At 47.6% G+C, this 22,935-nt stretch overlaps 2 protein-coding genes across 4 annotated transcripts in view; one reads left to right on the forward strand and one right to left on the reverse strand.

Annotated features, from left to right (window-relative positions):
* The window catches only part of LOXHD1 (lipoxygenase homology PLAT domains 1), a 64,214-nt gene extending 42,592 nt beyond the window's left edge, over positions 1–21,622 (forward strand). The window contains 5 exon segments of the mRNA XM_080572532.1: positions 8,465–8,612; positions 11,165–11,316; positions 11,319–11,326; positions 13,415–13,763; positions 13,766–21,622. Coding sequence (XP_080428658.1) covers positions 8,465–8,612; positions 11,165–11,316; positions 11,319–11,326; positions 13,415–13,763; positions 13,766–14,022 — 914 coding nt within the window. The 3' untranslated portion in view covers positions 14,023–21,622.
* The window catches only part of ARK2C (arkadia (RNF111) C-terminal like ring finger ubiquitin ligase 2C), a 45,356-nt gene continuing 40,037 nt past the window's right edge, over positions 17,617–22,935 (reverse strand). For 2 of the 3 annotated variants that reach the window (XM_080572335.1, XM_080572333.1), the window contains one exon: positions 17,617–22,484. In XM_080572335.1, coding sequence (XP_080428461.1) covers positions 22,367–22,484 — 118 coding nt within the window. In that variant the 3' untranslated portion in view covers positions 17,617–22,366. The remainder of the gene's footprint in view (positions 22,485–22,935) is intronic. The other variant, XM_080572334.1, reaches the window with a different exon arrangement.

Genomic DNA, 22,935 nt, shown 5'->3' on the forward strand with positions numbered 1-22,935 from the left:
CATTCATTTCATCCCAATTTCCTGTAACCCTTCACTATAGAATGAAAAGAGCCCACAGGGCCAACCAGTAGCTATAAAATTATCAATTCTATAAAAGCTTCTCTGTGCTACAAGTCTCCTTTGCTCCTCTCAGTAACAAATTATCCTGCACCCTCGTTAAATGCTTTTGCATCAAGTATGCTTCAATAAAATGTGAAATATGCTTCAATCACAAGAATATTCTCTGATAAACTGTTATATCTTCACTCTGAGCTGTTAAGTGTTTTTGCACAGGCGTAGTTTGTCAGTAAGATGTGTTTTTTTTTTTGTTGGTGTTGTTTTTTTCTGCAAGTAATTTATTCATGCTTTTGCCCTGAGTCAAATCCCAGACTGAACAAGTTGCACAGAAAACAGAGGTGGGGGGCAGGGAAGCTATTTTCTAAAATTGTCTGAAGTGTTAAGCTTTTGCTTTGTCAAAGGTTGTGTGAGGTTTTGCATTGCCTGTCTGCTCTGATGAGAAATTTTGTGGTGTGAACTAACATGATCCTCAAGGAGAAATACAAAAATGCATTTATTATCTATTTTTATTCTGCCACTGGATTGCAGAATGACCTTGCATAAATCACATCCCCGTACCTAATTTTCAATTATGTGAATTAGGGATAAAAATTATTCACCTTCTTAAAGTGTTTTGAGATGTACCGATGCAAAGCTAGATGCTATGATTTTAGCACCTCACAATTAATGCTCCTTTTCTAGCGATCTGACACATCTATCAAAGCTCTCACCACTTTCCAGGTGATGTCTCACGTGGTGGGATTTAAGGCTGGACAGTCACCTAACCAGACAGGGGGTAAATGACATCAGAGGACACAAGGCCAATGAACTGCATTTGTAATGGTCATTACTTTGGGTTTCAGAACATCTGAAAAGTAAAAGAAAATGGAATTAAGGGGCTGAGCAGTGCTGCTTGCTGGCAGTGAGTAGCCAGGCAGCAGCAGTTCTGCACTGGCCCCTGAACAGTCAGTGTCCCAAGCAGGATTTTTCTTTTACTCATATGAGAACATAAACCCCAGTAATGACAACAGTTTTCCTTAATCAGGCACTTTCACAACCAATCCAAAGACGACATGTTGCAAATAGGGAGGGGATAGAGAGGAAAATCATTGAATATGGCCATGGAGAAGGGAGAGATTTTCATTTCTATGGGCACATGTGTACCCCAGCCTGGATGTAGTTCATCTCCCTGGTCTGACAGCAGAGATTGGATTCCACCAGATCTGCCTTTGCAAGGAATTCACTATACCAAGGACAGAGATCAGGAGCCTAGTGGGTGGGGAACTCACTAGGCTCAGGTCATTCGCATTCTTTTTCTCTCACCCTCAATAAATGGTTCTGCATGTGTCAGAATAGCTTAATATCTTAGGGATGAATACAAGCTGGGGCAAGTGGAGGCTGCTCCCGAGAGAGGCAAAGGAGACTTCTGGTGCTGCAAGTTGGAGTTTTCTTTAACTGAAGTGGTACCTTCATTGTTTGTATGTCTACTACCTCTAAAGCCAAACCCCCTTGTGCTCATCACTGTAGAAATGCGTGACAAGGAGCTTACGGTCCAAGCTGTCTGTCTAACATCAGTAAGGCATGGGCTTTCAGCATCTCCTGGGAAAGAGGCAAGATGGTCCTATGAAGACCTTGCAGATGTACACAGAGGACCCCTGCCCAGCATCACTCAGTTGCCAGCTTGGGTTCTTTTGAAAAGGAATGGGATAACTAGCTGCTCTTTTGGATAGGGGCTCTTGGGGAAGAGAATATATTTCCCTACATGACACTAAATTATACAACTGCCAGAATCAAGCAAGCAAAGTGATTCTGTTTTCCCCAAAGCTCTTCTCCTCCTCTAATTACATTTGAAATGTTTTGCATGCTATTGGAAATGTTGCTTCCAACTGTGGACTATTAAGGAGTCTACGTGGCACTGCCATACGTTTTATTAGGGCAGGTTTGCTGCTGGGGATGGCAGCGAAAGAGGCCTGGAGGGAAGTTCCTTTTGTTACAAACATTGAACACTTGTTATGCTGATAGGGAATCATCCACAAAGGCACAGTGGTGGCTAAACTATTTTAAAGACCAAGACCTGCATAATCAAGCAGGATCTGCTCAGACATTTGCTATTTCTTTCCCTCTGCCTAATAACAGGCTAACAGAGACAAATGTAGTGGGCCTGGTTTGTCCTGGAGTCCCTGCAGAAAACCCCATGATATTCTCTGAGGCATTTTTGCCACTATTTTTTGCCTGAGCTTTTGTATTCCTGGTACTGTTGGTTGAGGTGCCAAAGGGATACAAACAGACCTGCTCTTCTGCAAGCACTGAAAGTTGAGCGATGGAGAGACTGTGACCTTTTACAGTGGATCACCATCCAACCGCATCCTGGCACCCAGGAAAAGGCCGATAAACCATTGCTGCAGAGATCCTCCAGCTTCTTCTGTGTGACCAAGCTTTGCAAGCAGTGGCCAAGGGAAGTCCTTGGCTATGCCCACACCACTTTGCTGGCTCCTCTTCCTCACCCCCTGACTGATGCCTACTCTATAAACCAGCTTGTGCTAAGGATCTGCTGCCTCTGGGGTTAGATCCATATGGGGCATACTTCCCTTTCTCTGAGCCCATTGCTCTGCAAATGCCACCCAGGAACAGAAAGTAGGAATAAAGTAATATCCTGAAACCAGGATTTCACAACCTGAGAAGTGGTTCTGCAGACAAGGAAACTGTGTTCTCTTTCCACTGTTGTGGCATGCAGAGCCAGGTCAGCCAAGTCTCACATTTAGACTCTGTGCATAATGGGACTTTGCATTTCTTTTCTAGATCAATACAAAAATAAATTAAATGTATTTTTTCCTTTTCCCAGTGTGAAAAAAGAGAAAAATAATACTTTGTCTGGTAAAGCAGAATAATCTCTTCAGCCCCAAATAAATCCTTCCATTTTCACATCAGCTTTTAAACAAAGCTTAGTGCTGTGGCACTGAAGGTCTTCATGTGGCAGCCACTCCTGGCACCGGGACAGATGGACAGGGCAGGGCATGGGGACATGCTGCACTGGGTGTTGGCAGTACAGCAGTCACCCAGGGTGAATTGTTTCTCTCAAGAAATGGAAAGCAACATAGGATACTTCTACAGCTTCCAGGTCTCCCAATTTAATTTAAACTGCTAATCATCAGGAAAGAAGACAGGAAAAGACTGAAGACCAATTCTAATGAGAGGGAAGAGAAACATTCTTTGTTTAAAGCAGGCAGGGGATGCTTTGAAGCAGGAGCATCACTTTTCTAAGGGTGACCAGCCAGCTCTTTGACTCAAGGTACCCATGTGCTGCAAGGGACATCCTGTCGGTTTTTGCTTTTCAGCATCAATCCCCTGACAGAGCCCAGAGCTTGCTTTTTAATAGCCCAGAGCTGATAAATACTTTTTTTAAATACTTTTTTTTTTTTTCAGGGAACACCAGGAAAAGCTGAACTTTGTGCTTTCTTTAACTCCAACACATGCTGGAAAGTCAGCCCTGGCCCACCTCGTCCCATGATAAAAGTGCAGGTTTTTGTTGCAGCTCTCCTGGTGAGCAGCTGCTGGGACTGGGCTGGAGACGAGGGAGGAAGGTATGCAGGTCTCGTTCAGCCATCTCCTGATACCACTACTTAGCACAGATCCTGTTGCTGTCAAGCTGTTCACTGCTGGCAACAGGACTAAGATCACCAATTTATTCCATCCTAGTCTGCAGTCATTGATGTCTCTCGCTGGAGAACCATGGGATGTTTTATTTCTTTCATCCTGTACTGTTTTAACTAAAGTTTTGATGGAAGCAGAGAAGCCTCCCAAATATGCTGCAGAGATGTTCATTTAACTTAAATGGAAATGAGCCTGCCAAAAAGATTAATGGCTGACACTGCCAATGTGCTTAGAATAAATTTCCAACCAGCCCCAAAGAGCACATTGGCGCATGGTGGGAGCCCTGGGGAACTTGATAAGCTCTGCCCAGCAGGCACTAAACTGATGAGGATCTGCAAGGGTACAATGTGCCAGCCCTCCCCCAAAAATCCTCAATATCTTTGCTCTGCCGCTGAAGCCTGGATGGGGCCAGGCGTGTTTGCAAGGTGCATCCAGCTCCTGTGCCTGGGTACCCTGAGCAACCCGCTCTAGCTGGCCTTGCTCTGAGAAGGGGTTCGGACTACATGGTTTCCAGAGGTGCCTTCCAACCTCAATGAGTCTGTCATTCTTTGCTCCCTAAATTGGAATTTAAAGAACAAATACAGTCTTCAGTAGAGGTTTGCGCTTTTTATAGGGTGATTTCTTAGCTTGGAGAAGGTTCAGAAAGCCAAAGTACACAACAGGAATGCCTCTGAGGCTGGTAGGAAACAGCCAACACACATTATGACTGCATGGCAGTTCACAGGGCAGGTTGACTTGTTGACATAGCTCAAAAAGGTACCATCATTATCTTTCAGGGCTAAAGGGCTTATTGAGATTAATATTTGCAAACTAAGGAAACAGGCACATGGCATTAAGCACTTGTAAGAGCAAGAGCTATTTTATGTCTACGGGATGTATTTAATAACTCAGCAGAGATGTCTAATCATGAACATAACCTTCCTTTGTCTGACTAATAACAGGACTTGTAAGTAGAACTGTCAGAACCTCCCATGCCCCCAAAATCAACAAGAGTTGCTTCTATTTCAACAAAGAAATCAGGAAAATGTTCCCAAATGCCCTGTTCTTGATTTTCGAGTTGCTTCCCACTGGGAAAAAAAAAAAAAAAAGAAAAAAAAAAAAAGGAAATAGAAAACTAAGAGGGAGCTATGACTCCTCCAAAGGACCCAAGGCAAAAGTTAGGTGATTTGGTGGTCCCTGCAGGAGCATCCATCACTTTGTGTTACATTCATGTCCAGCCACAACATTAGTAAATTCACTCTGGTTGCTTGGCAAGAGCAGGATATCATGGGTAATTTCCTTGCATGAGTTACAGAATCACAGAATCGTCTAGGTTGGAAGAGACCTCCAAGATCATCTAGTCCAACCTCTGTCCTAACACTAACAAGACCTCCACTAAACCATATCACTAAGGGCTACATCTAAACGTCTTTTAAAGACCTCCAGGGATAGCGACTCAACCACCTCCCTGGGCAGTCCATTCCAATGCCTAACAACCCTTTCAGTAAAGAAGTTCTTCCTAACATCCAACCTAAACCTCCCCTGGCACAACTTTAGCCCATTCCCCCTCGTCCTGTCACCGGGCACGTGGGAGAATAGACCAACCCCCACCTCTCTACAGCCTCCTTTAAGGTACCTATAGAGAGCAATAAGGTCGCCCCTGAGCCTCCTCTTCTCCAGGCTGAACAACCCCAGCTCCCTCAGCCGCTCCTCGTAAGACTTGTTCTCCAGACCCCTCACCAGCTTCGTTGCCCTGCTCTGGACTCTCTCGAGCACCTCCATGTCCTTCTTGTAGCGAGGGGCCCAAAACTGAACACAGTACTCGAGGTGCAGCCTCACCAGAGACGAGTACAGGGGGTCAATCACTTCCCTAGTCCTGCTGGCCACACTGTTTCTGATACAAGCCAGGATGCTGTTGGCCTTCTTGGCCACCTGAGCACACTGCTGGCTCATATTCAGCCAACTATCAACCAGTACTCCCAGGTCCTTCTCAGCCAGGCAGCTTTCCAACCAGTCATCTCCCAGACTGTAGCACTGCTTGGGGTTGTTGTGCCCCAGGTGCAGGACCCGGCACTTGGCCTTGTTGAACTTCATACAGCTGGCCTCAGCCCATCGGTCCAGCCTATCCAGATCCTCCTGCAGAGCCTTCCTGCCCTCGAGCAGGTCAACACATGCACCTAACTTGGTGTCATCTGCAAACTTACTGAGGGTGCACTGGACGCCCTCATCCAGATCATCGATAAAGATATTGAAGAGAACCGGCCCCAGTACTGAGCCCTGGGGGACTCCACTAGTGACCGGCCTCCAACTGGATTTAACTCCATTCACCACGACTCTTTGGGCCCAGCCACCCAGCCAGTTTTTAACCCAACAAAGCGTGCGCCAGTCCAAGCCACGAGCAGCCAGTTTCTTGAGGAGAATGCTGTGGGAAACAGTGTCAAAAGCCTTACTGAAGTCAAGGTAGACCACATCCACAGCCTTTCCCTCATCCACTAAGTTTGTCACTTTGTCATAGAAGGAGATCAGGTTCATCAGGCAGGACCTGCCTTTCATAAAACCATGCTGACTGGGCCTGATCGCCTGGTTGCCCTGCAAGTGCCGCGTGATGACACTCAAGATAATCTGCTCCATGAGCTTCCCTGGCACCGAAGTCAGACTGACAGGCCTATAGTTTCCTGGGTCCACCCTCCGGCCCTTCTTGTAGATGGGCGTCACGTTTGCTAGCCGCCAGTCGACTGGGACCTCCCCTGATAGCCAGGACTGCCAATAAATGATGGAAAGTGGCTTGGCCAGCTCTTCCGCCAGTTCTCTCAGTACCCTTGGGTGGATCCCATCCGGCCCCATCAACTTGCGTACATCCAAGTGCTGTAGCAGGTCGCCAACCATTTCCTCATGGATTGTGAGGGCCACATCCTGCTCCCCATCCCCTTCCACCAGTTCAGGGTATTGGGTATCCAGAGAACAACTGGTCTTGCCGCTAAAGGCTGAGGCAAAGAAGGCATTAAGCACCTCAGCCTTTTCCTCATCTTTTGTAACTAAGTTTCCCCCCACATCCAGTAAAGGATGGAGATTCTCCTTAGTCCTCCTTTTTGTGTTGATGTATTTATAAAAACATTTCCTGTTATCTTTAACAGCAGTAGCCAGATTGAGCTCCAGATGAGCTTTGGCCTTTCTCATTTTGTCCATGAACAGCCTTACAACATCCTTATAGTCCTGAGTGGCCCGCCCTCTTTTCCAAAGGCCATAAACCCTCTTTTTCTTTTTACTTCTTGAAGAGTGCCCAGCTTTCCTGGACTCCTCTGCCCTTCAGGACTGCCTCCCAAGGCATTCTGCCAACCAGTGTCCTGAACAGCTCAAAGTCAGCCCTCCGGAAGTCCAAGACAGCGGTTTTACTGGTCCCCTTCCTGACTTCGCCAAGAATAGAGAACTCTACCATTTCGTGGTCACTCTGCCCAAGACAGCTCCCGACCACCACATCTCCCACTAGTCCTTCTGTTTGTGAACGGAAGGTCCAGTGGGGCACCTCCCCTGGTAGGCTCACCAACCAGCTGTGTCAGGAAGCTATCTTCCACGCTCTCCAGGAACCTCCTAGACTGCTTCATCAGCTGTTTTCAGGACATGTCTGGGAAGTTGAAGTCTCCCACGAGAACAAGTGCTGGCAATTGCGCAACTTCTGCCAGCTGCTTGTAGAACGCCTCATCCACCTCCTCATCCTGGTTCGGTGGTCTATAACAGACCCCCACCAGGATGCTTGCCTTGTTGGCCTTCCCACCAATCCTAACCCATAGGGACTCAACCTTATCATTCCCTGTCTCGAGTTCCACAATATCAAAACATAATATAGAGAGCAAACACCACCACCCCTTCTGTGCTGCCTGTCCTTTCTGAAGAGCCTATAGCCAGTCATTGCAGCACTCCAGTCATGAGAGTGGTCCCACCACGTTTCAGTGGTTGCAACCAATTTGAAACAATGGGCTTGAATCTTTGAGGTGGAAAATAAGTTCAGTCCTTAAAGCACTATAAGTTACATTTTTCCAGCTTTCTCTTGATCATGTTCTGGGCTACAGGCTCACATATCTCAGCTGAAGATGACAGCTGAGCTTAATACCCCATAGACCTGGGTAATTCTCTGCTCTGGGTAATTCCACCAAGTCCAAGGTAATCACATTCATATCTAATGTGGTGAACAAGTGAGAGAAAAAGAGCAATGTTATTTAACCACACCGATAATATGCTAAGCACACCTCAGAAACTCCTGCAACATAGTGCTCTTCTTCAGGAAAGTCCCGGAGAGTCAAGAATCACATTACTTCAATGTGATTTCACTTGGCCCCTGCAAAATGACAACCCCGTGATTGCCTTCGTGAGTAATGACATGCCACCAGAGCATCTGAGCACATCCTGTGGGCGTCTGTTCACCTTCACTATCCCTCTGAGGCTGTTCTATGCTGTTAGGAACTGTGGCACAGAAGCTAAAGGATTTGGGCTGTGTTAAAAAAGTAGTTCTTCACACAGCAGGGAGCTGGACACGGCTTGTTCAAGAGCAGCTCCATCTACTCTTGCTAGCTGATCAAGCAGTACTCAGGTTTTCCATGTGCTCTACCCCTGCATGAAATCCTAAGCACAAAGACGTCACAAGTCCCACAGATTTCAGTGTGTTTCCATCATTGTTTTGCAAATGCTTTCTCGTATGCTGTGATAAATATTAGGAAGAGGGTTTTCAGCCAAAATGACAGCCAACTGAAGAGATCTCTTTGGCCATCTGCTCTTCCTTTGCCATTTAACGTGTGTTAATTATGCTTTAAAGCCTATGAAATTGTCACAGTAACAAGCGACAGAGAGGATGCGGAAATGGAGGAAAACATCTGGATCATCTTAGAAGGAAAGCTGGGCCGCTCAGAAGAATTCCTTATGGAAAACTCCTTCAAGAAAAGGAGATTTGAGAGGTAGTGGGACTGGATGATGGGCTAAAGGAATTCCTCACCAGCAGTGTGTCTGCCGCAAATGCCATGTCTTCTCCAGGATGGTCCACAGAGTTGCACTTGTGCCATGCTCTTTCTTAACCCCCTTCCAAAAAGCCTAGAGACTTCTCACCTGGAGTAAAAGGAAGATGTAAAATCAGTTTCTGATGGGCAGACAGAGAACAGGTTTTTAAAATGATGAGAAAAAAAGCATTTGGTAAAAGGCAATGTAGATGATGCATACCTCTGTGTGGATGTGTGTGTCCTTTTTTTTTATCAGTACATACAAACAGGCTTCGGGTGAGCCTCTGGAGAGTCTGTGTATTTTTGAGCTGGGAGTAGCAGAAGGAAGCTGGAGGTGGTTTTAGTTCCTTTTACAGCATCTCACTGGCAGTGGGAATCAGAGAGAAAGTAAAAATAGATGGAGGCTAAATGTTGTCAGAGCCACTCAAATTTGACTTTCCAGCCAAATCTGGGGGTAAAGCTGAAAGATCACTGTTGTGTGAGGAAAGCTGAATATCAGCCTTGTGTGCAGACAAGCTGGAGGCACATCTATGTAATGTGGGGCAGGTTCCTTTTCCCATGTGGGGCCAAGGTGCTCCAGATGTGAGGTGGTTTTCTCTTTTGTTTAAGGACACAGCACACCCTTAGGAGACGAGAACATATTCAAAGCCACAGCCACTGCTGATGTTCAGTTTTTTGTTTGTTTGGTTATGTTTGTTTGTTTGTTTGTTTGTTTTTTATAGCTCTGTAGAAGGTGAAATTACAGCTGATCTGGACTTTGGTAGGAATGGCTGAGGTTTCATGGGAAACATGAATGATTGTGGCGAGCTTCCTGCTGATACTCAGCTGGTGGGGACTACAGTGGAGTTAGAGACACCATCCTTCAAAGCGTTAGTGACAGTCCAGCCTTGGAGGCAGGTTGGAATAAGGACCAAAGCCTTATTCCAAAAAAACAAAACAAACCTAACAGATATGTAGGGGGCATGATGGGGAGCCAGACAAGTGTTTGACATAGACCTATTGTTTCTCTAAACTATTTTCAGTCTGGGTTTCTAAAGCAGGAAGGGTGGCTGAACTAGCAGATTTAAAACAGCTATGGTGGGTAGATGTGTAACAGATACCATATCTGTCAAGAATGAATGAATAAGTGCTGGAGGGGAAATTAGTCATTCTTTAGCTTTAGCTTTCTTTAGCTTTTGTGGTGGTTTTACTTGGGTGGGCGGCCGAGCTCCACCACAACCGCTCTCTCACTCCCCCTCCTCAAAGAGGAACGGGGAGAAAATATGATGAAAAGAGCTCAAGGGTTGAGATAAGGACAGGGAGATCGCGCAGTCATTATCGTGACGGGCAAAACAAACAGCGTAGGGAGATAGTAAGATTTATTGCCTGTTATTAACAAGCTAGAGAAGTGAGAAACAAAGGAAAGAAACCAAAAGCACCTTCCCCCCCATCCACCCTCTTCCACCTCCTCCCCCCCCGAGCGGCGCAGGGGAACGGGGGAACGGGGGTTATGGTCAGTCTATAGCGCTTCTTCGCCGCCGCTCCTTCTCGGTCACTCTTGTCCCCTGTGCTGTGGGGTCCCTCCCACGGGATGCAGTCCTTGCTGAACTGATCCGACGTGGGCTGCCCACAGGCAGCAGCTCTTCAAGAACTGCTCCAGATATGGGTCCGTACCACGGGGTCCATCCCTCAGGAGCAAACTGCTCCAACCTGGATCCCCCACGGGCAGCAGCTCCTGCCAGGTCACCTGCTCCTGCGTGGTCTCCTCTCCACGGGCTACAGGTCTGGCCCGGAATCTGCTCCGGCAGGGGTCTTCCACAGGCCCCAGTCTCCGTCGGTGCAGGTCCACCTGCTCCACCGTGGTCTCCTCCATGGGCTGCAGGGTGGAACCCTGCTCCACCGTGGTACTCCATGGGCTGCAGGGGGACAACCTACTTCACCATGGTCCTCACCACAGGCCGCAGGGGACTTCTGCTCCGGCGCCTGGAGCACCTCTCCCCCTCCTTCTTCACTGGCCTTGGCGCCTGCAAGGCTGTTTCTCACTCCTCTCACTCTCCCAGCTGCTTTGTGGCGCTGCATTTTTTTTCCCTGTCTTAAATATGCTCTCACAGAGGCGCAAAACAACATTGCTTATTGGCTCGGCTCTGGTCAGCAGTGGGGCCCTTACCAAACATGGGGCAGCTTCTAGCTTCTTCTCACAGAAGCCACCCCTATGGCCCCCTGCTACCAAAACCTTGCCACGTAAACCCACTGCATCTATAATGAGGCAAATTGATTTTGTATGTGGAAATGCTCAAGTTTATCCTGGAAAGTCCTAGTGGCAGTAATTTAGTGTGTCACCCCTAATCAGGCAAAATACTGAATTTAAATATGGAAATTATACTTTGTGTTGAATGATTGTAGGTTTAATCAAATGACTTTAAATGAAGGCTTATCTTCTGTCTTCCATAGCCATATGCAAATTAATGTCCATATGAGACAAGTCACTGCCAGCATTCAAGATATTAACTGACAGTGCTCCCTGTTTCCTATAGGGGAGCAACAGACACATTTCAGTTTTCTTCAAAGAACCTTGGTGATATTGCAGCCATCTGCATTGGTCGCTGTCCAAAAGATGGAAAGAAGTCATCTGCTAAAGCTGATGTCTACTGGCATGTCCAGGAGATTATCATAACAGAGATGGAGCTTTGCAACAGGTGTCTCTTGTCTGCAGGGAGCCACTCCCGGAGGGCAGGGGGATGCTGAGCAGCTCTGCATGCATCCTCCCGAAGTGTTTCAAACCTAAACAATCATGGAAATTTTTACAAAATCTTAATCCCTTTCTGAAAGCTAAGGGCAAGCTGTTTGGGGCGTCAGGCACACAACATCCCCTCCTCGCTTGCTGTATGATTTTGTTGTCACCACATCCATTTGCACATGTAGATAAGTTCACGAACAAGGTAGTCGGGGTGAATCTTACAGTTATGACAAACATCTCAGCTTGTAGGAAATACTGACTGAAATTTAAGGGGTGTGAAGGATGCTCTGCACAGACTGGCCTTCAGGTAAGTCTTGTAAAAGCAGCTTCTAGAAGAAAGTTGAGAGTAAGACAAAACCTCAACCTCTGACTCAGATCAGTTTGGATGATCCTTCTGGGATAGTCCAAAAGCACATTGGGAAGGTAGCAGTCAGCTTCCAAACCAGAAATACTCAGCTACTCTGACTGAAATTTCCATGCCGGAAGAATGAACATTTCTGAGTATGTTTTGAAGAAGACAAATACTTTCTCACAAAGACCCACGTCTTTTAAAGTTGTTGTATATAAAAGAGAGCAGCCAGGAGATGCCAGTAGTGCCTGCAGCCTGCACTGCCATTGGAAGCAGGTCTCCAGCTTCATCTCAGCGGTGCTTGCTCTGCAAATGATCAACTGGAACAGATCTGCACCTGGGACAGGGCAACCGCACCTGGGACGGGGCAACCCTGGCTATACGTACAGACTGGGCGACGGGACGCTGGAGAGCAGCTCCGCAGAGAGGGATCTGGGGGTTGTGGTTGACAGCAAGCTGAATATGAGCCAGCAGCGTGCCCTGGCAGCCAGGAGGGCCAACCGTATCCTGGGGTGCATCAAGCACGGCATCGCTAGTCGGTCGAGGGAAGTGATTGTCCCGCTCTACTCTGCACTGGTGCGGCCTCACCTTGAGTACTGTGTGCAGTTCTGGGCACCACAGTACAAAAAGGACATGAAACTGTTGGAGAGTGTCCAGAGGAGGGCGACGAAGATGGTGAAGGGCCTAGAGGGGAAGACATATGAGGAGCGGCTGAGGTCACTTGGCCTGTTCAGCCTGGAGAAGAGGCTGAGGGGGGACCTCATCGCAGTCTACAACTTCCTCGCGAGGGGGAGTGGAGAGGCAGGTGACCTATTCTCCGTAAACACCAGTGACAGGACCCGCGGGAACGGTGTTAAGCTGAGGCAGGGGAAGTTTAGGCTGGACATCAGGAAGAGGTTCTTCACTGAGAGGGTGGTCACACACTGGAACAGGCTCCCCAGTGAAGTAGTCACTGCACCAAGCCTGTCGGAGTTTAAGAAGCATTTGGACTGTGCACTTAGTCACATGGTCTAAAATTTTCCGTGGACCTGTGTGGTGCCTGGAGTTGGACTTGATGATCCTTATGGGTCCCTTCCAACTTGGGATATTCTATGATTCTATGGTTCTGTGTGTTCCCTGCACATCACCGGAGGCAGCACCGCAAAGCCGAGGGCTTTCAGCATCTGGTACCTATCACTTCTGTGCTCGATGCTCTTCTGCATGCTCAGAATGGGCTGGGTGATGTAGAGGAGGAAAGGGGGGCTATATAAACCTCCTCCTCCCATCTTTCCCAGTCCATTTTTTCCTGATTCCTAGCCCGATATTCAGTGCAGTGTGGGTGAGGGTTGTTGCTGAGCTCCCTCCACGTGCTGCTGCTGCAGGGATGAAACCCACTCTGAGACTGGCTGAACTTCACAGCAGCAGGCTCCATTAGGTGCAGGGCTGATCGCTGCCTTTCCTCGGTGGCTCTGCAAAGAGACGTGCCATCACACAGGCAAAAGAGGTGGGAGCTGCCCCATGCCAGCCCTTGTAATGCAACCTGTCTGTGTCTGTCCAGGGAAATACGGGATTTTCCAGCAGTTGCAATGTTCAGTCTGGATGTCTTTCTGGAGAGAAACTCCAGTTAGAACATAGATGGAAAAGTACTGCAACAGGTCCATAGCACCTGCACAAGAGGTCACCACACCACTGACATGCCATTGCCTTTCCTCTGGCAAGTACTTTTTCAGGTGCAACGTGAAAATCCCGCTGCGGCACAAGAGACGGGACTACAAAGTCTTCAAGTGTGCCAAGGTCACTGAGAGTTTTGCCAGCAAAGCCTGCAGCTTGGTACCAGTCAAATACAAGACCGTTGTGGTCACAGGCTTTGAAAAGGGAGCAGGGACAGATGCCAACATGTTCATCACCATCTTTGGGCTGAACGGGGACTCAGGGAAGCACTCCCTGAAGCAGAAGTTCAGGAACCTCTTTGAGCAGGGCAAAACCAACATGTTCTACCTGGAAGTGTTGGACATGGGGGAGCTCAAGAAAGTCTGGATTGAGCATGACAACAGAGGCCTAGCACCCGGCTAGGGGTGGAGATCACCGACTCGGCCACCAGCATCACCACCGTATTTCCCTGCAGGAAGTGGCTGGATGAAAACCGGAGCAATGGGTTAATCTGGAGGGAGCTTTTTCCTAGATACCGAAGAGTGTTTTGCTCCCTTTGGCACATGCTTTTTTTCTCACTATGCGGTTTTATATTTCATTTTCCTTTTCAGAATGCTGCCTTTTGTATGGAGAGATTTTTAGTAGCAAGATGTGCTTCCTGTGTTAACATTTTGTAAAAGTAATACTGCTGTTGTTTTTTTAAACAGATATAAAACTGTGAATAAAATAAATGCATTTCTTTCTTATCAATGATTGGAGGTCACAATTAGCCCCTAAACTCCCCCAGCAGCAGCTCAGATGCCATCTTCTGCTTTCAGCACCTTGCCCTGCTGGGGCTGGAAAAGCCCACTGGCCTCCACACTGTCTGCTTCCCTTTTTGGGTGAATAAAAAGAAGTATGAAATTAAGACAAAATATTTAAGAAAATTGAACTGGGGCATCCCAGTTTTGTCTTACATCACTGCAGTGCATGTTCGTATGTATAAACACTGCCCTGGACTCGGGTGGTGGGATCTGGGGGCTGTTTTCCACCCGTGGGCTTTCCTCCCACGCCAGACCCAGCCCCCAGGCTGGATTCAGCAAGGTCCAAGGGCTCCGGCAGCCAGAGCAGTTCCTGGGAGCACATTAACAGAAGACTTAGCAGACAACCCATTCCACTTCAAGGAAGATGTGCTAACTGTATTCAAAGCTGGCTCAGGACGATCTTACCCTACACAGCCTGAACACCAACCTCTTTTCTGAGCAGTTGCCGTTTTAATTTTTAATTTTAACTTTTAAACTCTCACATCCTTTAGTTGGATGGGGCTTGCCCAGCAGCCAGGCTTGCTGAGGAGGAGGAGGAGGCAGACCTTCAGCCCCCAGGGTGCTCTAACAAGCTCGGGTTGGTTAACAAGGCAGCCGCAGACCTGAGTCCTGGCATCCAGGGCTCAGAAGGGGTCTGCTCCCCCCAGCCAAGTATTACAGCTTCAGCAGGTGGGGTGAAGACTCCTCTCCTTCCTACACTCAGCTGCCTGATGCCCACCTACTGGGTGGTAGGACATGTCCTTTGGAGGGGGGGATTGTGGTGTTTGAGCTGCCTTCAGAAGACTTTCCTCCTGGCCTGGCTGTGTCCTAGGAGAGCTCCTTCCCTCTCCCAGGGGGATCCCTTTGTACAAATAGGGATCAAACGGGCTGAGAGTGGGTTAAACTGATGGTTTTGGAGTAGAGTGAGTTGTGTACATGCTCCCAGTAAACTTCATTGCAGGTCTCCTACTCACTGATGGGAATGACAACAGCAGCCTTCAATGGCTCTCTCCTCCCCGTGCACTGATGCTGCCAAGCTCTGAGCAAGGATCGAGCAGGGGCTGGGAGCTCACAGGAGGAGCAGAAGGGCCCTTGGGAGGCTTGGAGGTGTGTGCTGGGGCCATCAGGCGTGTTTGCATCGCCCGGACCCCCAGGGAGGGGGCTCACACTGGGTCCACAGCATGGCTGCATCTCACTTGGACCACTACCAGCAATAGGAGGGATTTCACTACCATGTGAGTAGGACCTGCACTGCTCCATGCTCCCAGCCCCTGGGAGCACCTCCTGATCCACACCCTTCTGCATGGGGCAAGCAGAACAGAGAAATCCTTGGTATGCATAGGACGTGCTTGTGAGATGGCACGGCATCAGGACAGGCTCCCATCTGGAAGCAATCATGTAACAAGTAGCTACAGCCATAGCTCACAGATCACAGGTCCTGTGGAAGCAGGAATGAGCAACTTTGTGGTCACCAAATTGCTGTGTAGGGATTGCAAATACCTAGGCTGACATCAAAACCACCTGCCACCCCTGGATGGGCATGTTCAACCCAAGATCTGTGCTGAACTCCAGGCTATGCTGCCCTAAAACAGGGTCAAGGGGGAGTTTGCTGATATGGAGTCAGCAACTTCACTGTCTCCCCAGAAGGCAACATTGGCAAAGCATTAAAAAAAAAAGGCAAAAAAAAAGCTTTTTTTTTTTTCCTCTAAGGACTTTAAAAAAGCCCTTTGTTTGTGCAAAACCCAGCTCCACCCCAGCTCTGGGGAGTCATCCTGTTGCTACAACAACTAACACCACAAAAGTAATCAGCAGAGTGGAGTTTTTCCAGGGGCTGGATTTGCATTAAGCTGCTAAACCCAACACATTCCTGGCCAAGCAGAGGACTGGGGAGGAAAAAAGCCAGAACTGTTCTAGTTCTGTGCTTTCTGCAGGGCTCAGGGCACATCTGCCTCCTGGGGTAGAGCTCCCCAAAGCCATGTGGTGGGCAGATGCACAGCTCCTGCTCCCCTACCTTCCACCTTATTTTTTGCTCTTTATTTCTTAATTGGTGTGGGTTTAGTGCACATGGCCTTCAACCAAAAACTATGAATGTGGGTGAGAAGTGAGGGCAAAGGACAAGGATGGTGGCACCCAGAAGGAGCCTGCAAAACCAAGTTGTCCTGTTGTCTCTGCAGTCCCCATTGTTTTGGTAGCTCGATGACATCCTGTGTTTATGAGCACTTTGGTGCTGCCAGTGACAACAAATATAACCGAGGAGACCTTTGCAGTATCAGATTAACTGGTAGGGACTGGCCGTTTCTTGCTGCAGGACATTGATAATTAAACCAAGCATCTCTAGGAAGTTGCAGTGAAACATCTGATGGTATTTGATACACCCACACCAACCCTATGTGCACGAAGGCAGGGTAACTCACAGCTAAGAAGTATCCACCCTACAACCTCCCCTACCCCATCATTATGTGCACAGGCTGATTTGACATGGAAAAGATGCCCTGTTGAAAAATAATAATAATAATAATTGATATTTACTTGTGGGCTTGTACAGATCAGAGCTGCAACCCCTAAGCCAGCCAATGATTTAGCTACTACGAAAAATAAATAAGGGTAACTGGAGAGAGTGGATGCCTGCAGTGAGCATTGCAGTGTGGCCGTGCTGTTGTACCTTAATGGGTGCAAAGCCAGTTGCAGCTCGCTGTGCTCTGCAGGGCTGTGATCAGATCTCAGCAGCACATTTGTGTTCTTCTGTGGCAGCTTTGAAGCAAAACCGATTGTGATCTCAAGCAACTCTTAGTGCTGCAACCCTTCTGAAAGACATCAACAAGATCTCGGCAAGCAAGTGTGCTTTTCCTGCTTTCTGATAGAATTTGTTAAAGCTTGCTATAACGGGAGTTTCAGCTTGCCTGAATATGATGCATCCCTAGCACAGCCTCCTAGAGGAGCCAGCAACTCTGCTCAGCTGCAGGAACCAAATCTCCACGATCAGCAACGTCTGTCCCCAGGGCATGTTCAGTCTAATGACATAGCCGGAGACTGGTCACAGTCTTTTGACACAAGCACATGAGGAGGAAAAGTCATCTGGAGAATAGGCAGGAGGGAAACTGACACCATTCATTGCACGAATGTTCAAAAAAAGAAAAAAAAAGCAAGAGGACTCATGAAAGGGGTTGCAAAGTTGGGTGTTTGACCCCTTGGGTTCTCCAAGGGTGACAAAAGGATGGAAAATGCCCTCAACTGTGTCTACCTTACTTTAAAGTTTGTTTGTTTGTTTGCTTCATTTTTCAGTAGTTTTTTCTTTTCTTACTGCTTCAGGGCTGAAGGAAGCAAGCTGAAAAAGCTCTACCAGCATTCACTTGTCTGCATGCTGAAGGCTTCACCTTCAAGGGGGGGGGGTTCGCCAGGAGGGCTTTGGGCACCCACGTGGGTGTGTTTCACACGGCAGCCACAGGTGGGAATTGGGAGCCAGTGGTAAATAAAGACCATGCAAGTGTCCTGCCAGCTCCCACAGGTTTATAGTTAGCAATGCAGTTCATTTTATTAGTTATAAATAAAGTACAAAAAATCCACCAAAAGTGAATCTAATCATTTACACAATTTCTAATGTCTTTTCATTTCTTCAACGCATTATTGCTTTAATATTAATAATAAATATTTTTCTAGCTTTCTTCTGTAAAATAGTCTATGTAGCAAAATGTTGCACAACACAACAGAACAGCAGTAGGAGTACAAAAATGTGGGTGATCCTTTCACCAGCCCAGGCCATTAAAGGGGAGGATTTCTGTCTGCTTGCCCCATGTTTTATGTGTCCCTCTGCCAGTGTCTTTGTGGGGTGACACCTGGCCCCTATCCCCACACAGCCCAAAACTGCGGTTCCAGGGGAGAAAAGTTACAGAGCAGCAAGTGGAAATGGGGAAACCTAGGGTAAGGCAAAGTCAACAAAGCAGAGCAGCACCCTGAAGGGACAAAGAGGAAGAATGAAGGTACAGTCATGTCGTGCCTTCCTGCCCCAAAAAAGAATTGCATCCAAAGCCTTTTGGGGTGGGGATGCATTGAACCCTGTTTCTGCGTTTGTACACGGCCGAGCATCTGCGCTGACCTAGAGCAGTTATGGCTTAAAGCTTAAAATATTTTCCAGGGTGCTTTAACCCTCCTGCATGGTTCAAGCACTGAATATTCAGGAACCTTCTGGGAAGGGGCAATGTGTTAGCAGCAGTGCAGTCGTGGCTGGGGATGGGAACGTGGATGCTTGGCCACCGCTGCAGGAGTGGGACATCAGCCCAGGGCTGGTCCCCCTGGGGGTGACCCACCAAGGGACAGGGCAGGAGGGTTCTAGTACCTCTCGCAGATCTACAGCAGATTAACAAGCTTCAAATCAAGGATTCTGCCCCAACAGAGGGGCCAAAAGCAAGTGGAAGGTTTTCAAGAAGGTTAGTTTTGAGGGCTGCTGCTCCAGGCATGTTTTACAGATGGATTATAGCCTCATGGCCTGGTGTGACAAATAGATCCCAAATCACCCATCCCAGCCCTCCGTTTCCCAGCCCTGTCTGAGAGCAGTGAAGGAGCTGAGGTCCCACCATCCTGCCCTGACAGTACCACGCCATGGGGAGCATGTCCTCCATGCAAAAACCAGACAGAGGGAGTCATCGCTTAAAAGCTGCTGTCAGACCCTTGGTTTTGTAGTGTCCAAGCTCAGGCTCTATCGATTCCCTCCTGCATCCCCCCCCCCGCCCCGGGAGCTCCCAGACGGATACACGCAGGGGGTGGTTCAGCAGGGGGCATGCAGCCAGACCAAGCACCCGACAGGCACCAAAAATCCAACAGAGCCACAGCACCTGGGCTCCCTTCCACATTTTTTGAATCAATTTGCAGAGTCATGCACTAAATGCATGCATTGCCCCAAGCACAGCCTTGCAGCGGGGTTCACCAGGCGTTATTGCAGGTAACACATGCAGCAAGGGCAGGAGCATCACCAGCGGCACCGGGACAGGGCGGTGGCAGGAATCGACCAAAACATTTTGGTTTTGCAGGGCACTACTAACCGCCTTCAATGCACAAGGACGTGAGTGAAAGGATCACCAGAGTTTGATTATGAGTGCAAATAATATTCATATATATGTACTAAACACAGTCACTACATTGCAGTTTTCCACTATGTCACAGCATACAGAATCAAAGGTTTGCATTTTTATGGAATGTATCCAAGGTAACAGCACCACAGTAATACAGTTTGTAATTACACACCCTGATTTTTTAAAATTTTTTTTTGTCAAGATAAGCATTACCCCTACATCCCATGTTTAATTTCTTTTCAAGTACCAACACATGCAAAGCATTCAATTCCCAGAAACAATGCAAAAATGAGGTAATAGGAGTAATAAAAAAATTAGTATTAATTTCTAAATAAATAAATTATAATTAAAAATGCAAAAAACAACTATAAAAATAATTAAATAAGAACCCACAATAACTACAAGTTAGTCATAAATTATGATTGTTAAATATAAGGCATTTAAACTCACAAAACCCTGTAAACTATCAATGTTTTGTTCCTAGACATTTTTGTTTGTTTCATTTGTTTGTTTGTTTTTAAACTCCTCCTGTCATCACAACCTACTCATAGAAATGATTTCAACGCAAAAAGGAACCTGACACACCACTGCAGCTCCAGACGCTGTAGGTTCTCACACACCTCGGGATCAGTCACTCACACAAGACCAAGGGAGTTTGGTGCTTTTCTTCACCAGATTTTTTTGTCTTTTTGTTACTTTTTTAATCTAAAAACTGTGCTTGTTCATTAGGCAAATAGTAGTACTTTCGCATAGGCTTTAAGAAAACGTGCGGTTCGGAAGCACTCCTCCTTCCCTCCCCACCCAGCTAGGGTCCCCATTGCCCCCGCTCCTCCCCTGCTTCGCCCCCAGCTCACGCCTGGGTGCACCAGACTGGCTTACAGTGTGTTTTATGAACAACATCTCACTTTTCTTGTACATATCATTAGTAGTATTAGTATTATTTTTAATGCTGCTTGAATCTGCTGCTGCTGGAGCAAGTCCCATACATCTCGATGGGTCACTCCTTGCTGCAAGGAGCCCACATCACTTTGGACATCGGGGCTGGGACTGCTGTATCCCCTGTGAAGCCATCACTCACAGATGGCAAATAAACATCACCATGGCAAATATGTCACCATGCCCCCCCTCCGCTCAGGCACAGTGAGAGGGGAGAAAGTCTCCTGAAGCCCCACGCCCCCTCCTTCACTCTCTTCTCCAAGTTGGCAAAAATAAAAATACTAATAATCTCTGTGGGTCCTTCGAGGTCGGTGTTTTCCTGTTACAGCTCATGGGAATCCTGAAATCTCCCAGATGGTAATTTATGATCATTTGTACATGGAGAGCATCGCTTGGCTCCAGCAGAACGGGTGCTTGGGGGAGCCACAATTCAGCTCCACCACATTTGCATTATAAATATATAAAGTTCAGAATTAATTCCCCTGGCTCCTCCACATCTCTCTTTTGCTTCCCTAGTTACAAAAAAAAAAAAAATCTTAAAAAAAAAAAACTTTTTGGTTGTGAATGCCTGTTCACCAAAGGGTTTTAATCTGGGTCCCTGCATTTGATGTCTTTATTTCAGGGGAAGCTTGGATCAAAATGGCCCACTCCTCCACTCCTTCAAGGACTGCCTCCTGATGTAGTTTTGTGCATTTTTGTAATGGAGAGTGGTAAATTAGATTTCATTTTAATAATCACCTATTTTTCCATATGGATATGGAGTGAAATACATATGTGTATAACAATGCTCTGGCACAGGGCTAAACCCAGCCCTTCCAGAAGGCAGCAAACTCTCAAGAACTGGCATTCCCCTCCTGCACTAAAACACCCACGGCATTGGTGATTCCTCATGAGCAACGATTCCTCTCATCCCATTATCAGAGAGGGATCTCTGCAATCTCTGCTCCGAGATATTTGACCCCGCAGCCTGTAAGCCCAAGTGGATTAAGGAAAAAAAAAATGAAAAAGAAAGAAAGGCTTCCACCTGTGTTGTATGTCTGCTTAATCTTCCCGTGCTGTGATTTCTCACCAGGGAGGTGGTGAAGCAGGGTGACTGTGTGTGATAAAAAGGCCCTGCTCCCCTTCTTCCACCTTGAGCTGGGTTGGGATGGGGAACAGGAGCAGGGCAGCTTGGTTGCTGCTCTACCCCAGCCCAGCCACAGCATTAGCAATCTCCCCAAATCATCCGGTATTGGGTTTTGTCCCGTTGGAGCTTCCTCTTGTTATTTCTGAGCAATTACACCCCAAAGCACAGTTACAGAAGCCGACTCCATAACCAGCATTTTGGACCAGCAAAGAGCCTTGGAGGTGTCTAACCCCAGGGGGGACATGCCACGGCATGCTGAAGCCAACCAGCCTCTGGCTCACAGGAGAAAGCAGTATGGAAGACGGCAAGCACAGAGACAGCCCATGGCCTGCCTTGGATTTCGGCACGCCAAGCTACTTTGTTAAGATACGGAAAGCAAAGAAACAGCATCCACCTCAATATCGTGCCCCTCCAGAAAGCATCCAGCACCAGCAGATAAGCAGGAAGCTTATAGGGAAGCCTCTCCCTGTTGCTTCATTTATTTCATTCCCAATTTTCTTTTATTTTGCAAGCGTCTCTAAATTTGCAACACTGTAAACGCAAGGAAAGGAAGCACACGCGGCTGAGGCAAAGAGCGCAACCCTTCTGACTGTAAACAGGATTTTGCTTTTTCACCTCTTCCCCCCAAGGGTGGGAAAACTTGACCTCCTCATTCCCCCTCTGCAATGTATTAATCAGGCACCAAAATAAGGAATCTGTGAAAAAATATTTGGTGTAAATTAGGTAACAGCAACATGTCCACCACAAGATGAGTAGGGCATCAAACACAACATTTCTTAAGCTAACATGCTCCAGCTGCCATCCATAGAAATAGCTAAAGGACCCCTATAACATATTTCTACGTATTCGAGAGGTATATATACAATCCTCATGAAATGCAGGATTGACAGGCCAGACTACCACAACTAGTTCCTTCATGTTCAACACTAAATCTTCTGCAGCATGGGGTCTCTGAGCTCCGGGAATGCCAGCTCCCTTTCACCAGGCCCATATCCTGCGTATGTGCAATATCTCCTACCACTAGATATTGTACCGCCACCTCCTCCTCCTCGCTGCAAGGGTTTATGGCCATACAACCTGATAAGGAAAATGGTGTGTCCAGCCAGTCCTTTCAGCTGTCCGAGCCGAGTTGTGTTTCAATGTCCACCCTGCAGATGGGGCACTTCTTGCTTGTGGCCAGCCACTGGTCCACGCACACTTGGTGGAAGAGATGCATGCAGGGTAGCCTCCTGTGGAGACAGAAGCACCACCCATTAGGGACTGTGTGGGTGGAGGAGGTCCAGGGGACTGAGGACATCCAGAAAGCTGCAGACGGGGCTGCCTTCAACATGGGGAAGCATCAGTGTAGTGGCACTGGTGCTGCCTAAGCCCCCAGCAACACCAGCTTACCCTGGGGCAGTAGGGCAGAGATGGCGTCCTTCTTGGTTAAAACCTCTTAGAAAATCCCACATCCCCCTGAGCTGAGTTGTTGCAGTGACCATCTACCCTGGCTGCTGCTTCTGACCTTTCAGGAGTGTCAAGTTATACACTTGGGTTCTTGATCCTTGTAGCTCACCAGTCAGGTGGGTCTCCGCTGCTCCTACTTGGGTGTCTGGTGCGCCCCAGGGAATGTGGTTGCTTTTCAGCTATGTCACATTTGTCATCTCTTTGGTGACTCTCATGAACCAGAAGGGATCCCAA

The sequence above is a fragment of the Anser brachyrhynchus genome (assembly GCF_964034855.1).
Source record: "Anser brachyrhynchus genome assembly, chromosome: W".
Taxonomy (NCBI): domain Eukaryota; kingdom Metazoa; phylum Chordata; class Aves; order Anseriformes; family Anatidae; genus Anser; species Anser brachyrhynchus.